This window comes from Setaria viridis, chromosome 9, assembly GCF_005286985.2.
Source record: "Setaria viridis chromosome 9, Setaria_viridis_v4.0, whole genome shotgun sequence".
In the NCBI taxonomy this organism is placed as follows: Eukaryota; Viridiplantae; Streptophyta; class Magnoliopsida; order Poales; family Poaceae; genus Setaria; species Setaria viridis.
The window spans coordinates 16,367,659-16,384,878 of NC_048271.2; the positions used below are offsets into that span (position 1 = coordinate 16,367,659).

The window sequence follows — 17,220 nt, forward strand, 5'->3', positions numbered from 1 at the left end:
TGAAGATCTGCGCAAGGCAGCGACGCGTAGTGTAGTTGCGTTGCCGGCGCGGCGGCGGTGGTGCTTCCCGTCGCTACTGAGCAAGACCTAGATCGGTAGGTGTGTCGGTGGGGCGGCTGGCAGCGGCGAACCTCATGAGCCGAGCCGTGGCCCCTACCCTATTTATATAGCGCAACACGACAGGGGTCCACCACCCAATGCTAGGGTGGGCGCCCCCGATCAGGGCGCGGATCAGGGTCCCGATGGGCCTTTAGGCCCATTGGGGAGGAGATCAATCTAACATAGGCATATTGGCATCATGATTGTTTTCACTTGCAGAGGATTCCTGGGCAGAGGAAGTGGTAGAGCCATGGGCAACTCTTGCATCACTGGTGCCTGTAAGGATTCAGTTGAGCTTCTTTTGCTTGTTGATTAAAATATTCTGCTAGAACATTGATTACTACTTTTAGTTAGTGGTGCTGGTTGGTTTGTATTTGGATTTAGATACCTCCTTACATGACCTTATTCTTGATGAAATTAAGATAATCCCTTAGAATAAACAAAAGTCGAGCAAAAATGGAACTTTCGATCTCCAAATTTTATTCCAGTTGACAGTTGATTTTTGGTTTGGTGCACTACCAGTTATGATGCTGTGTGATCCATGTTACGTTATGTAGAATATGAATAGCGGCATGTATTGTGTGCTATTGCTTTGAAGATTTATTGTGGATTTAAACCGATTCATCGGTGCAAAGAAAATAAAGTGCTTGACTTTCCACTTCTCCTCTTATCTATGGAGTGTAAAGAAAGAGCAGTGAGTGTATCATGTGCTAAGATATGCAAAAGCAGACTTCCATTGGTTTTTACTCCTGTTTGGTCAAGTAATCAATTATCACGTAAACTGAGTCATTTGTCATAAGTAAGTCTGCTAGATATTTTGATCCAGACAGTTGGAGGTCGAATGCAGTATTATTCCCTCTATAATAGATTATACAGAACTATTCTGCTGCTTTCCATGTCCTTTTCATGAAGTTTCTAATTTGGAGTTTCACGTTCCCTGTCTTCCTCAAACTCCACTTAATTGTTCTTGTAACTTTCAGCTCCTGCACTGCTGAGAAAGACCCATGATCCAGCTTTCAAATGGAAGTTTTACGGCTTCTCAGCTTTACTTGATAGGGGGGCTGTACCAGCTTATTCTGCTCTTTTTCACTGCTGTGGATACAGTTGGTATGTATCATAATCCCAAAATGACTCTATATCTAGCAGACATGATGCAATACTCAATCTCATTTCGTATGTTTGAGGAGATTAAAATAGTTGTCTATCAAAAATATTGATTAGATTGTTCAAGAAAAAAATATTAGCTGTCACGTAGTCACAAATGATGTTCTATGAAGTTAGAAGCAATCACATTTCTGAAGAAAATCCATTCATTTTCTTCACTCTTGACTTCCTAGTCTGAGTTGTTCATCTGCCCATTAATTCATTTAACAGGTTCCTGCAAGTGAGCCCAGTGCATAAAAGATCTGGTGATGAGACTCCATTCGTTGCTCTTTGCCTTTCTGTAGACCGAAACACCTTAAGCCAGATTGCACCTTGAGTGCAGTGTTCGAGTTGTCAATGTACAACCACTCAAAAGGGACTTATCGTGGATGTAAAGGTAGTTAGACTGAACTTACTATTTCAAGTACATTCATTTGATTACACATTGGAGTTCTTATTCCTCCATGCTTTATAAGCTTCAGCAATAACTCCCCGAACTTGGAACTACTGAGCATCATATAACAATTTACCATTGCAACTCAATCTTTATAGAGTTTAATATATGATCAAATACTTGTCACACATGTGTGGTGTTGTATGGGTTTTCAAACCCTTTCTTCTTCTTAATATAATGTACGCAACTCTCATGTGTGTTCAAGAAAAAAATGATCAAATACTTGCCACATTGTCTTTTATATTTTCACACTATTTCGTTCACTTGATATTATATTCTTGTTTGATCAATATCCGAGAACATAACCATGCCACTCTTACTATTTTCATTCAGTATTTGCACTTCACAAAAGGTAGCCCTGCATACATGTTTTGATATGGCTATATTGATGACTATGATGGCAGATAGCAGATTGGTTCTCACCCTCTCACTGGAGGCTTTGAGATTTGCCAACTACTTTATGCTTAATTACAAATGAGCCACCAGACTCATATATATAGGGCCGGCCAAATAATTGACTCCAAACCGAATACTAACAGACTCCAAACCAATCTAAGATATACTTATCCAACTAGAATTTAACTACTAACTCCTGTCGTGGCTGGACTCTTCTTTCTATGATGGAATTTCTAACCAAAGAAGTTGTCCATGACACTAATGCCACCCTGGGAAAACAGCTTGTCCTCAAGCTGGAACGTCGGATATCGCTCCTTGAAGTCCTCCAGTAACTCCCATGTAGCTTCAGCTGGGTCATGGCCAACCCATTGGACGAGAAGGTCCCAAGAGTTATGAAGAGGACGAGCACGAACAATCGCCAAAGGAGTAGGCAAAGCACAACCATGTGCAATTGCTGGTAAAGGAACAACATCCACAGGAGGCTCCCCATAGTGTTTCTTGAGGAAGGCGACATGGAAAACATCATGAATCCGAGCCTTGGGAGGTAGCAACAAGCGATAAGCCACTGAATCAATCCGTTCCAGCACCTGAAATGGACCATAGTATCATGTTGCTAATTTTTGGTTTGACCTAGTAGTGATTCCAACAACAGAACATTGATGAAGGTGAAGCCACGCCCAATCACCCACAACTGATCCTTGTCATATGTAGCTTTCATGTGAACCTGAGCTTGAAGGAGGCGTTCCCTAATTTCAGCCAAGAATTCATCCCGCTTTTGCAACTGTTTGTCCAGTGAAGCCACCCAAGCTAAGCCTGGCTCATAGGACAGAAGTGAAGGGGGGTCACGTCCATATACCACGCAAAACAAGGTAGTCTGCAAGGAGGTCTAATAGGATGTATTATAGCAGTACTCCGCCCAAGGCAACCACTGAAGCCAATTACGGGGACGGTCACCAACCAAACAATGCAAATAGACCCCAATAATCCGATTACTTCAGATTGTCCATCTATCTGAGGACGGAAGGCAGAACTGAGGTGAAGTTTCACACCAGCAAGGGAAAAGAGATCGATCCATAAGGAGTTGGTAAACACAGGATCACGATCACTCACAATAGAGCAGGGCAGCCCATGTAGACAGACAATTGCATCAAAGAAAGCTTGAGCCACAATCAAAGCCGTGTACGGATGCCCAAAGAAATGAAATGCGCCATTTTGGAGAAACGGTCGACAACTGTGAGAACCACAGACTTGCCTCCTGCCCGAGGAAAACCTTCCACAAAGTCCATTGCAATATCACTCCAGACGGAAGAGGGAACATCAAGGGGTTGCAGCAAACCGGCAGGGTGGAGGTGCTCCGTTTTGTTGCGCTGACAGACTAAACAGTCCTGCACGAACTGGCGGACAAGCTTCGCTGCACCCGGTGTGTAGAAGGATGCCTGTAATCGCTGCAAGGTCTTCTGAACTCCCTCATGTCTGGTGCCATGTGCTGCTTCCAAAATCTGTGGCCATAGACTAGACGAAGAAGGCACAAAGATGCGGCCATGGTTCATAACAAAGTCGTCCACCACTGTCCAGGCAGCACCAGCCGTACCCTCATCGATTTCTCTGCGCTTGGCGATGATCTCCGGCAAGGTGTCAGCTTCCATCTTGAAATCATTGAAGAGTTTGAAATCAGGCCGTGACATGGTCAGAGCCTGTTGTGCAGCGGTGTCTTCATCACAAAGAGATAGAGCATCAGCTGCTCGATTTTGCTTGCCTGGGCAGTATTCCACTGTGAACACATAGCCAAAGAGCTTGCTAACCCAAGTATGTTGCAGAATTGTAGATAGGCGCTGATCCAGCAAGTACTTGAGGCTGAAGTGATCAGTCCGAACTTTGAAGTGCTGTGTCCAGAGATAGGGTCACCAATGTCTCACCGCTTGAACAAGCTCGATTTAGATAGATTCAGATAGTTCCTTCTATGAGTTCAACTATATAATATGAAATTGGGATAAATCCTTCTATGGAAAGGTCTGGCAAACATGGAACTCTAATTCTCCTAATTTCCATTGAGGTCTGTTTTTTGTTTTTTTACATAGAAAAGGAAACAATAATGCTATAGAACATACGTTCGGAATCTTGAAAGAATTGGACGCTCGACATATGTTGCAATAGTTAAGCATCGATATTGCAACTATTGTTTCTGCATATTTCACAGTGAATGCTGCATGAAACATAGTGTTTATGTTGTGGCGGGAATTTGGTATCCCGGAGTCGGATGACGTAGCCATTTTTACACATTATTTTTTCATGTTGCAAATGGTGACCGCTAATGTTGCATTAGGTAATTTTTAATGTTACATTGGAGCGTCCGATGGGAAACATCCGGGCGCTAGCAGCACTGAAAAGGAAATAGCAGCTTGGTCTTATTAATACAACTACCTCCTATCAGTTCTAGTTATGTGCGATCCACGTTACAGAATGTCAAAAGTGAATAATGGCTTGTATTATTTCTTATTGGCAATAAACTATAACTGGGCTGCATATAGGGGAAAAATGCTTGACTCCTCTTATTGGTTATTTTTTTACGTAGAAGCATTATTGTACTATGCTATGCAAAAGCATTTTTTTTAAACTGATGCAAAAGCAGATTTCATCCATATTTTACTTCTGCTTGTTGAAATTACCAATCTTCAAACATCGTTGTGTTACCTGTTTGATTCATATAGTTTGAAACTGAATGTTATGTAATTTTCTCTATATGGAGAACTATTCTTTTTTTTTTCCATGTCCTCTTTATGAATTTGTATTTTGTTTATTTAGAATTTCAAACATACACCTTAATCTTCTCATAGCACATAATCTATCCTTTTAGCTTCATCTTTTATAATTTTATTTAATTGCTTTTGTGCTAATTTCAGCTCCTGTACGACCAGAAAAGATCCATGATCCATCTTTCAAATGGAAGGTGTATGGCTTCTCTGCTCTACTTGAGAGGGGGGCTACACCAGCCAACTCTACTCGTTTTCACTGCTGTGGATATAAATGGTATGTCTTTTTCTTACTTCAGCCTTGAAGTCTAGTCTGAGTTGGTGGTCTGCTAATTAATTCATTTATCATGTTCCTGAAAGTGACTCCAGCACATAAAAGATCTGGTGATGGAATTCCATACGTTGCTCTTCAACTCTTTCTAAGCCGAGTAAGCTTCAAGCCAGGCCACACCATGAATGCATTGTTCGAGTTGTCAGTGTACAACCACTCTAATGGAACCTATTATGGGGGCAAAGGTAGTATACTGAGCTTGGTTTTCAAGCACATCTGTCTTATTACAACTGGAATTCCTTATTCCTAAGCTTGAGCAACACTCCTGTGAAACTTCATGTGAATACATTGAACATCATGTGAAACTTCTATTATTGCAACTCAATGTGTATCCAATTTGGTACATGGTCAAATATTTCTCAAATTATTAATTATTTTTTTATTTTCACACTATTCTTGACTTTAAACTGTCTTCTCTGTTTGCCTCCAACTTTATGTTTTGGTACGTCTAGTTTGATCAACAATTGTGAATACATATATATGCCACTCTTATATTTATCATTCTGTGCTTTCAGTGCACAAACGCTAGCCCTGAATAAGTTGGTTTTCTAAAATAAATTATTAACTAGAGGTACAAGCAAGTAGAGCTGTGATTGGGCTACAGCTCCACCTTTTACCTCTGAGCAGATAGCTGCAGTTCCACTGTGAAGAAGACGCACTCAAAGAAAATGTGCTTGATTCCTCTCGAAGTACTGAAATCATCTGATTATCTGGTTGATGATAGCTGTGTCGTTGGTGTAAGAATATTAAAAGCGAATGTCTTTTCTCCTGAAAAGAAGCCTCTTGTGATTTCAAAGAAGCATATCACGGTTCAGAACCTCTTCCTCCAGAAGAAAGAATTCATCAGAGGGACCTATACCTGGACGATGAGCAATTACCTTGACTTGAAGCTCCTAGTCAACTCTCCTGCATTTGAAGTTGGAGGACATAAATGGTGTGCTTCTTCAATTGTTTCAATACAATTGATTCATTTCATCATGTGCATATGCTATTAGTCATTTCAGTGTGCAAGTATCCTTCAACTTAATGTATTGAAAAATTTATCAGTTTGTGCCACCCAGAAGGCTAGAAGCACTAGAAATTGTTCATGCCACAACTGGGCAGCTGGTAGAGCTAGCCTTCAGTTGAGGATGCCTGGACTTGGACCTGGGTGATCTCAGGTCATGTGAATAGTACCTCCCTAAAGGGTTTGGTATTATCCTGTTTTAAGACAGAGCCAAGGGGGTGTCTTTTCCGTGGTCAATTCTTCTATGTACTGGTTTCGTGCTCCCACACAAGCTCCCTTGTTGCGATTTTATTCTCATTAATTATCTCATATCCCCATTAAATTATCTAGGGTGTCATCTCTAAACATGGTGCCAAACAGCTCTATTGCGTGTTTGTCTTCGAGCATGCCATGATTCATTCCAATCTGTTAATTGAACTAAATATACTTTTTCTTGCGATGAACCCAGAATCAAATTTTGTTCATCTTTTCTGGTTATGAACCCAGAATCAAATTTTGTTCATCTTTTCTGGTTAAGTATGAATGGTCATAACAGATTGTTTTCATTATGTTTCAGGTATGTCAACATGTATCCACTTGGTGATAAGTACAGTACCAAGTCACTTTCTCTGTTTTTACACCTTCATGATCCAAAGGAGCTCCCTGATCCTAAGTCTGGGATGATGATTGAACTGACCCTATCCATCCTGGACGTGAAGCATGGGAAACACTTCACCCGTAAAATCTACAAGCCAGCGTGTTGTGAAATTGATTGAAATAGTGTCAGACTGACAGTCCTAACTCCTCTTTGGTAACGACCCTACTTCATATCAATTGTAGGTCGCTTCGTGTTCGCAGCTGGAGACAAAGCTGGCTGGGGATGGTCCAACTTTATTCGACTCAAGACATTCAAGGACCCATCCAGAGGTTATCTTCTGGGATCGAACTGTGTTCTGAAGGCAGATATAACTATAACTGGGTCATCCAATGACGGTTAGACCTTTTGATAATTTTAGGAACAATGCCTTTGCAAACCTAGGAATGGTGTCTTTGATGCTTATACAGGATTGCTATATACGGTAGTATTATTATTGGCTTTTCATGATCATATAATATAATGGTTGAGATGAACGCATGCCATGCAGAATGTGTACACTTTATCGGCATGTGGAGTAATATTATGTCGGACGATAGTAAAGTTGGGATTATGCAAATATTGTGTGGTGAACACATGCTCAATTTCTGTTATATATATCACTTTGCTCTGGTGCGCCAAGTCTTCAAATCCTGCACATGTGCTGATGGATTCAGATTAATCAGGGTGGTTCATGATTGCAAACTGGTCTCACTCGATCAGTTTGTTTTGAATGCTGCATGGTTGTATGATCCTATATTGATGACTATCGAAAACGAATGCCTTATACTTCATAAAAAATCTCATGAACTATAGCCCAGTTTCAATCAACCAATTTTTAAATAAGTTTAAAGGGTGATGTAGCAGTTCAACTGAAAAGGTTGCCATAGTTGCATAAAGTGTATCGTTGCATAAAGTCTCAAGTATTGTTACATTTTAACCTGGTTTGTGTTAGGATTTAGAAAAAAAATAGTTTTATGTTTTCTGAAAACGCACATTTAACTTATTTGTCCTGCAACTTCTGTACTTGAACAAGGATCGAAGGGGCGACCAGAGGGGGGTGAATGGGAGCCTATAAAAATTCTCAACGAAAACAAGGCCTATGTCCCAAATGCAACCCCAAAGCACACTGCGCGTCGTATCGTCAAGATGACACAAGTCAACTCGTGACAAGCTCACCCTAGGAACGATTTGACACGTTCAGGATATAACGGAAGCAAGACATAAAATGACTCTAACAAGTTTGCTCAAAAATATGATTAACCAAGATCACTACTAGCTAATCACTCAACTAAGCATGCAAGAAAAAAAAATTAATCCAAAATGCTAGGCGTGATTAGCTAATGAGAGAACAAAATAATTAACCACTAGACTTGATTAGCAAAAGATATTTCATGGAAAGTAGCTAAACAAGTAGTGATTAACTATTTGCTATAAATAAAAGAACAATAAAAGCTCACGGTGCTGTCCAAGATGAAGCTGGGCCTGTGCGTGTGAATTTGCCTTGGAGCTCGCGATTTGCTGGACGGTTGCCTGGGCTAAGTTCCTTGCTTGGGCCGTGCGTGGAAGCTGCTGCTGCCTGCGTTGGTGCACGTGCCTGGTGTTGGACTTGCTTGATGGCGCAACTGAGCTGCAACAGATCCGCTGCCTGGGCTACCTGCTGGTTGAATCCTCTTGGGCCGCGGCCTGCGATGGTGCTGTTGTTGGCCTGCCTTGAGCTGCTGGGCCGCGACGCACCGAGCCGGCCTACTGCTCCCTCACGTGCTGGTTTGATTCGCTTGCTGCTCCCCTCGACGCCTGAAGCACCTGCGCGCATGAACAGAGAACGAAAAACCAAGAACACGAAGAACGCCGGTCACACTTCAATTCAAAATTCCTTTCTCAATACTCCACGATTCGACACGAAACTTGAGACAAGGATGCAATACCCCAAGAGCAAATAGATCCATGAGAAAGATCTCAAAACGCTCAAGTATTCATCGCGGATTTGGAGAAAAACCGAAACCCTACGCAAGGAACACGATTTGGGAAAAACTCAAAATCCGGCCGAATCCATGTGGGATTTGGAGAGAGATCATATCAAAGATGCTCCCTAAGGTCGTAGCAACATTTCTCTTCAACCAAAACCACGAGATTCGGGCGCAAACATGATGAACAAAAATTCCCCAAAAATAGCTCCGAAAATAGGGAAAAAGAAAAACGCTCGGGAAATAAAGATTTAGCACGATTTGAGACAACAAACAAAGCTAAATCACGAGAACATCTTCTATACAAGATGAGGACTAGCCTCCTCCCTTCATCCACCCACTAAAGATGAAGAAATCAAGAGAAAAGAGTAATCACTCTCTAATCTCCCTCTCTCCTCTCACTTTAAGCACATGGCTAGCCTCTAAGCAAATAGATAATGAGTTGCTAAGCAAAGAGGTGCTGAAATAACCAGCCCCCCATCCCTATTTATAGTCCAGGACAAAAGACTATAATACCCCTACAGCTACAACTAAGATAACTACCCACGCAGGGGCATTTTGGTCCAAGTTTTTATCCGCACATCGGATGGACACGCCGTCTTCACGACTTTGCTTCGCCTCGACGCAAGCTTCGCGATGACGCCACGTGCCCTCCTTCTCGAAGCTCCGGCCGCACCGGGCTCGCCCCCGGTTTTGAGGCCCAAACCGGGAAACCTGCCTGCGCGGTGGTTTTGAGGCCCAAACCACCCAAACCGTCCATTGACGCGTGTCCGGCCTCCGCCAAGCCTCCCGCTTGACTCGACCGACGCCGTCTCCAACCTGTCATGCCCTCTCACCATTCCGTGCACCATGTGGATCGCCGTGACTTCGCCCGGACTCCTCGGGTCCATCGGTCCAAGCCTACTCGCGTTCATCCTTCACCGCCCTTGGTCCATCGACATGAACCTTTCGCTTGACCTTCACCGCACGCCGTCGACCGCCACGTCGCATCCTACACCTGCACATCACAAGCCAAGAGCAACATCAAACCAACACAACGTTGTCAATCACTCATCATCCAAGGGTGACCACCATTGGTCCTCAATCTCCCCCTTGATGAGTGCATTGACAACACCCCACAAATTCATAGTATTGAAACAGAAAAACAAGAAACTCAAAATAGAAAAGTCTCAGTCCCCTAAGATAAGGGCAACGGCTCTACACAACTGAGACAAAATCATGTGATCCCTCAAGAAGAGGCAGAAACTGGGCTCAACACCAATCACATGAAAATCCAAACTCAAATCAAAACCGGCTCCTCAAGAAGAGGTAAACAGCTCAACGCGACCGGTACAAGGGCATAAGAGCATAACAAGAGTATAACAACTCATAACTACTCCCCCTGAACATACGCACTCCCCCTGAAATCATGCATACATGCAAAGTCTCCCCCTTGTTGACAATGCAACCATCAAGAAAAGCATGAAAGGACAAAGTGCATGCCATGGAAATGCAGAACCTAACAAGCTTCTCAAATATATCACAATGCACTCTCAAAGGCTACTAGGGAGATAAAGCTTGATAGATCATAAGAAACAATAGCATCGCCAACAAGATGATATCAAGTTACAATAGTGGAGGTGAAGCAAGTATCAAGTTTTAGCAATATATAAAAATATCACCACATGAGCATTCACATAGTTAAGAATCACCCAAGCAAGAATAGACTAGTCCATCAAGAGCTCATACTAGGAAAATCCATTCTCAACAAGAGATCATTGCAAACGCCCACATATGCATCACAAGTCATGTTTAAAGCTTGTTGAAACCAAGTGTCTACTTCTTTTGGTAGACATCTTGTAACAACTAAGCAAGCAATAATATCACATTAAGCACAAAAACTTGGTGAATTTATGAAGTTTTCAGCATATTTTTTCAGTATTCACACAAAACAAAATACATGAAGTGCCTTTGCGGCACAAAGAAGCCATGCTTCCCCAAGGGGTGCATCATGGGCTAAACATTTGCAATGATACCTAGATCTTTGACCCAATTGAAAAGAACATGAATTCCAAACATAAGCTAGATATGGAACTGATATTCAACCAAGGGCAAACCATAACTAAGCATCTACTCATGGGTGATAAGTAAGTTAATAGGGTAGAATTTAGCATTGAATTTCAAAAACAGTTATCTCAACAAGTATACAATATCATCAAGAGCATAACTGTACATTGCATCAAAATCACCAACCACAGCACTACCTCACAAGTAGCATAAGGGAGTACACAAGATATATAGGAGAAGCTCATCTAGTGCAACATGATACAAAATGCAATATGATACAAAATGCATGGAAACTAAGCTAAAATGATACAGATGAACAACATGCCATACCCAAATGTGAACTAAGGTAAAGCATGACAAGATGTTCATATGTATCATCCACCACAATATATCACAAAAGATAGCATGATAAGATATACATGAAGAACTCAAAGCTATCATGAACAAGTGACTATCCTACCATGTTTTGTACAAAAATGATACAAGTATAATACAAGAGAGGCTCCAAAAACCCAACTCAGAAAGGAAAGCAAACACCCAACTCCCCACGCAAATGAGCAAAATTGGCTTGATCCAGGAGTTTGGTGAAAATGTCCGCGAGTTGGTTTTGGGTAGCAACACAACCAAGGTCAATATCCCCTTTCTCAACATGATCTCTCAGAAAATGATATCTCACATCAATGTGTTTAGTTTTTGAGTGGAGAACGGGGTTCTTGGCTACACTAATGGCACTCGTGCTGTCACAAAGAAGAGGTACACGAGTAAAATCCAAACCAAAGTCTCTCAAAGTGGAAATCATCCAAAGCAGCTGAGAACAACAGCTAGCAGCAGCAACATACTCAGCTTCGGTGGTAGACTGAGCAACACTAGATTGTTTGCGAGAAGACCAAGAGACCAAAGATGAACCGAGAAACTGGCAAGTACCCGAGGTAGACTTGCGATCCAAGCGACACCCAGCAAAGTCCGCATCGGAGTATCCCCGGAGCGTGAGTGTCGAGGAGGCAGAATACCACAAACCGAACTCAGGGGTAAAGCGGAGATACCTCATGATCCTCTTCATTGCTTGACGGTGAGATGTCCTCGGTGAAGCTTGAAAACGAGCGCACAGACACACGGCGAAGTGTATGTCCGGCCTCGTTGCCGTCAGGTACAAGAGGGAGCCGATCATGCTTCTGTACTCCTTTTGGTCCACCGGTTCGCCATCTTCATCTGCATCTAGTGCTGTCGTCGTCCCCATGGGTGTGGAGAGTGGCTTAGCATCAGCCATGTCAAACTTCCTCAACACGTCCTTCGTGTACTTCCCTTGGTGCACGAAGGTTCCTTCCTTGCTTTGCTTGATCTGTAGCCCGAGGAAGAAGGTCAACTCACCCATCATCGACATCTCGAACTCCCTGCTCATGTCATCTGCAAACTTGGCAACCAAAGCATGAGAAGAACCACCAAAGATAATATCATCCACGTATATCTGAATAATCAATAAATCATTGCCTTGCTTGAGGACAAAGAGTGTTTTATCAACTGATCCCATTTCAAACCCATTCCCAAGCAAAAAGGATTTCAATCTAGCATACCACGCTCGGGGTGCTTGTTTTAGGCCATAGAGAGCTTTCTGGAGTTTGAAAACACGATCAGGATATTTAGGACTCTCAAAACCAGGGGGTTGTTTCACATACACTTCCTCCTCTATGAAACCATTTAGGAAGGCACTTTTCACATCCATTTGGAAGAGCTTAAAACCTTTAGCCACAGAGAAGGCCAGAAGGATTCTAATTGCTTCCAAACGGGCAACAGGGGCAAAGGTTTCCTCATAATCTATCCCCTCTTTTTGGCTAAAACCTTGGGCAACCAACCTCGCTTTGTTTCTCACAATCAACCCATCCTCACCTTGTTTGTTTTTGAAAACCCATTTTGTTCTTATAGGATGGCAATTTGGAGGTGGTTCAACTAAAACCCAAACCCTGTTTCGCTCAAAGTTCTCCAACTCCTCATGCATGGCATTAACCCAATTTGAATCAGATAAAGCATGTCCAATATCTCAGGGTTCGAAAGAGGCAACAAATGCAGAATGTGCAAAGTGTGAAATCTGCCTAGAGCTGTGCCTAGTGGTGCGTTCATGTAAGTTACCGATCATCTGTTGTGGAGGATGACGACGCTGAATGTGCCGTGGAGCCTCTCGCTCTGAAGTCGTCTCCCCCTCAACAGCAACTAGATCACTCTGATCTTCTTCTTCTTCATCCTGTAGTGGAACTGGTTGATGGCTTGAAGTAGTGGAAGTAGAGGTAGGGCCATCAACTCTCGTAGTCGAAGTAGAAGGTACAGGTGCAATAGCTGGAGCTCGGTCAATCTCATCATCCTCTTCCTCACCACCATCTACACGCTCTTCCTCTTCCTCAAATATGCTTTGCCCCATTTCATGTTCACCTGCAACTTCAAAGACAGGAGTTGTGCAAGGCATAGTTTCATCGAATGTAATCTCACAAGTTTCCACGATCCGGTTAGTTTCAAGGTTAAGCACACGATAAGCACGACTATGAGAAGCATAACCAAGAAAAATCCCATCCGTAGAACGAGACTCAAATTTATCCAAATTTCCTTGCTTGAGAATGAAACACTTGCAGCCAAACACCCTCAGGTGACTTACTTTGGGGGAACGTCGATGCATCAGCTCATAAGAAGTTTTCTTCAGGAAAGCTCGCAAAAAGATTCGATTGGACACATAGCAAGCAGTGTTGACGGCTTCGGCCCAAAATTTTCTAGGAGTCCTATGCTCATCAAGCATCGTCCTAGCCATTTCACAAAGGGTCCGATTCTTCCGTTCAACAACACCATTCTGAGGAGGGACATAAGGCGATGAAAATTGGTGTTCAAGACCAAGATCATTGCAAAAGGATTTAAAACGAGCGTTCTTGAATTCTGTGCCATTGTCACTGCGGATAGCTCTCATGGCATCTTTTGGTCGCTCGTTTCTCAACCTCAAGATCAAATCTCGAACAAAAGGAAATGCCTCATCCTTAGATTCCATGAAGAAAACCCATGAATACCTCAAAAAATCATCAACGATCACAAGCACATACCACTTCCCACCGACTGAACAAACACGAGCTGGACCAACAGTATCCATATGCAACAGCTCGCCTGGATGTTCAGTCATCACCTGATTCACAGGTGGATGGGAAGCCGCAACCATCTTCCCATGTCGACAGGGAGCACAAACAAGATCTTTCTCAAACTTTAATTTGGGCAAACCACGAATAAGATCCAAAGTACTCAAGTGGGAAAGCAAATCAAAACTCAAATGACCCAATCTCCTATGCCATTTCCAAAGTTCAGAAGATGAGCCAGCCACTAAACACCGAGAGAGACCAAATGACTTGGAAAAATCAACTCGAAACACTTGACCCTCGGGGACGATCATACACACAAGATCGCCTCGAGAGTCTAAAATCCTTGAGGTCCCTTGCTTAAAACGGACCTCAAAACCATCATCAAGCAGCTGCGACACAGAGAGCAAATTGAAACCAAGAGAATCAACTAGAGCAACTCGCTTGAGCATGAAATTCTCACTCACCTTGATAACACCTTCAGACAACACCTTACCTTTGCTATTATCCCCGAAAGTGATGTACTCCTTGGTCATCACCGGGGTGAGGCTGGAGAACCATCTGTGATCACCGGTCATGTGTCGAGAGCAACCGGAATCAATAAGCCACGTGTTCTCCAGGCCTCCGACCTGCTCAAACAAAGGGAGACCAAGGATGAGCAAATGACTCAACACTGGGGTTAGAAAAACAAGTAGAATACCAGTGTCGAACCATTTGCTCAAGAGTGGGGTTATCAAAATCAACCATCTCTCGTCTCACAGGAGGACTACGACCAACGTTAGAGGGAAAACGTGGTCCGTTGTAGCTCCGAGACTCAAAGCCACGGCCATATTGTCCTGGGCCATATTGATCATGGCGAGGAGCATGCCTAGCAAAAACACGCGAAGGAGCAAAATGCACACTATCCACACGACGAGGTGGAGGAGCTGCTCTAGGCGCATGTACACCATGAGAAGGGTGGTACATGTCCCTGTTGCCCCACTCACGCTCATGCCTCAAAGCCTTCTTCTTGCGAAAGCAAAACTCCTCAAGGTGACCCCATCTCTTGCAATACTCACAGTGGAATCTAGCAGGCTGTTTTGGCTGAGGATTCACTCTAGGTTGTGGCTTGTCTTGGGGTTTTGGTGGAGGTTTTTTAGGAGCAATTTCTGGAAGTGTGTCAAGTTTGTTCTTAAGGTGGTTTGGCTTTTCCACCCAAATGGCTTTCTTGGGTGCTTTAGGTGGTGTCTCAATGAAAATTCCATCTCTCACACACTCAGAAAAGTTTTGCTCACAAGCTGGATTGGGTTGCTCTCTATTTTTAGTGGGTGACTCTCGAGGGGTGTAGTCAATTGGTGGCTCACACTGATTGTAGCTTGGTTTCTTTCTCTCACCACTGTTTTGACCCACCTTCTCACACAACCCATCAAAGAACTTGTGCAACCCATTAAAAAGACATCCCTTCATAACCGACCCAAGCCCAAAACCATCAGCCCTTTTGAACTCCTGAATCATCATGCCTAGCTGAGGTTCCCTACTTGACACCCAACTAAGAACAGTGCGCAAGTAGGAGTTTTCATCCTCAACATGTTGCAAATTAAGCTTGAGTTCAGGACAAACAGTGCATTCAGGAAGTTTAGATCTAGCAATAAACTCAGACTTCTCTAAAGCACTAAGCTTAGCACATGCCTCATCCAACTGAACTTGCAAAGCAGGGCAAGACTTACATGCACCAAGCAAAATAGGCCTAGTCTTGACCTCATCTAAAGCAGCCCTAGTCAAATCCAATTCATCTACCAACAAAGCATGCTTAGATTGTAAAGATGCAAGACTAGCCATATGAACACCACATTCATCACACTCAACAACATCAGAAACAGCAGAAGCAGATTTAAGTATATCTATCTCAATTAAGGCACTTTCTAACTTAGCCTTAAGCTCAACTCGCTCTTTAGCAGCCTTCTTAAGCAGTTTATCTTGATTGATTAGGCAATCATTAAGTTCTTCTACTTCTAGAGCAAGTTGTTCAGGAGTAGACTTTACCTCAGTTTCTGTGTCGGAGTCAGTTTCCTTGTCATCCTTCTTGGAGTTGAGAGCCATGACACAGTACCCGTCGCGGTTCTTGTCGGAGTAGAAGCAGAGGCCATTGAAGTTCTTGCCGTCCTTCTTCTTTGCCTTGCGGTCGTCGTCCTCCTCGCTTGAGCTTGAGTCGGTGTGGTCGTCGGTGTCGGAGTCGACGTCGCTGAGGGAGGCGATGAAGGCACGTGCTTTGGCCTTCTTGCGATACTCCTTCTTCTCGCGGTCGGTGTACTTCTTCTTCTTCTTGGTGCCGTCCTTATTCTTGTGCTTGTTGTAGTCGTACTTGCTCTTGGTTTTGTTCTTGTCGGGGCAGTCGGCGGCGAAGTGACCTGGCTTGCCACAATCGAAGCAGTTGTTGTTGTTCCTTCGCCTGTTCTTGCGGTTGTCGTTGAAGCGCATGAATCGCCTCGTGATCAAGGCGAGCTCATCATCATCAAGAACCTCCAGCTGCTCCTCTGAAACACAAACCAAAGAAGACAAGGCAAACGACATAGAAGAAGAGTTACTCAAAGACTTAGGCTGTCCAGAGCCTGACATGAGAGCCATACTATTTGGATCAGTAGGGCCTCCTTGTTTTGCTCGGAGCCTCTTGTCAACCTCCGTGGATTTCAACTTAGCAAAGAGTTCATCAGTGGAAAGTGTTTCATAATTCGGTGACTCGATGATAGCATCAACCTTCGTACCCCACACTTCGTGATCCAAGGCATGCAGGAGCTTTAAAGCTCTATCATGATCAGTGTAGGGTAAGATGGTGATATTTGCTTTCATCTTGTTCACAATAGCCAAGAAACGCTGAAATAAAGCATCGGCAGACTCACCAGGCAAATGAACAAAGTTCTCATACTCACGCCTATAAGTCTCAAAGAGTCTAGCCTTCCCCTGACTGTTTCCCTCGTGGAAACTCTAAAGTCGAGACCAAATCTCATGAGCAAGAGAGAGATCTTCGACTCGATCGAACTCAGCACGACTCAGACTCGCAAACAGAATATCAACCGCCTTGCTGTTGGCGTGATACTTATCCCTTTCATCCTGAGTCACACGAGTAACAGGAATCACATAAGTCACATCCTGAGTGATTTCCCAAACCCCTGCTCCCCTACTATTTAGATGGGCTCTCATGCGAGTTTTCCAATACCGATAATCAGAGCCATCAAAGTAGGGTGCAGCGGTCGAGGAAGAACGCTCAGAGGTCGCCATAATAGGTTTCGAAACCGATTAGGGTATGGAGAAACCTTAACCGGCTCTGATACCAATTG

General features: G+C 43.4%; 1 protein-coding gene and 2 long non-coding RNA genes across 3 annotated transcripts; 2 read left to right on the forward strand and 1 right to left on the reverse strand.

Moving 5' to 3' along the window:
• LOC117838011 (uncharacterized) lies at nt 1-1,644 on the forward strand. Its single transcript, XR_011897015.1, has 3 exons — nt 1-377; nt 1,080-1,206; nt 1,474-1,644. It is a non-coding gene; the product is annotated as an uncharacterized lncRNA (long non-coding RNA).
• A 681-nt stretch (nt 1,645-2,325) lies between these two features.
• LOC140221112 (uncharacterized) lies at nt 2,326-3,777 on the reverse strand. The gene is made up of 3 exons (XM_072290436.1): nt 3,363-3,777; nt 2,778-2,905; nt 2,326-2,679 (listed from the first exon to the last, which is right to left on the reverse strand). The coding sequence occupies exons 1-3, from the start codon at nt 3,775-3,777 to the stop codon at nt 2,326-2,328; spliced, it is 897 nt and encodes a 298-aa protein (XP_072146537.1).
• A 1,235-nt stretch (nt 3,778-5,012) lies between these two features.
• On the forward strand, nt 5,013-7,372 carry LOC140221272 (uncharacterized). The gene is made up of 2 exons (XR_011897016.1): nt 5,013-6,107; nt 6,736-7,372. It is a non-coding gene; the product is annotated as an uncharacterized lncRNA (long non-coding RNA).
• The last annotated feature ends 9,848 nt before the right edge of the window (nt 7,373-17,220 follow it).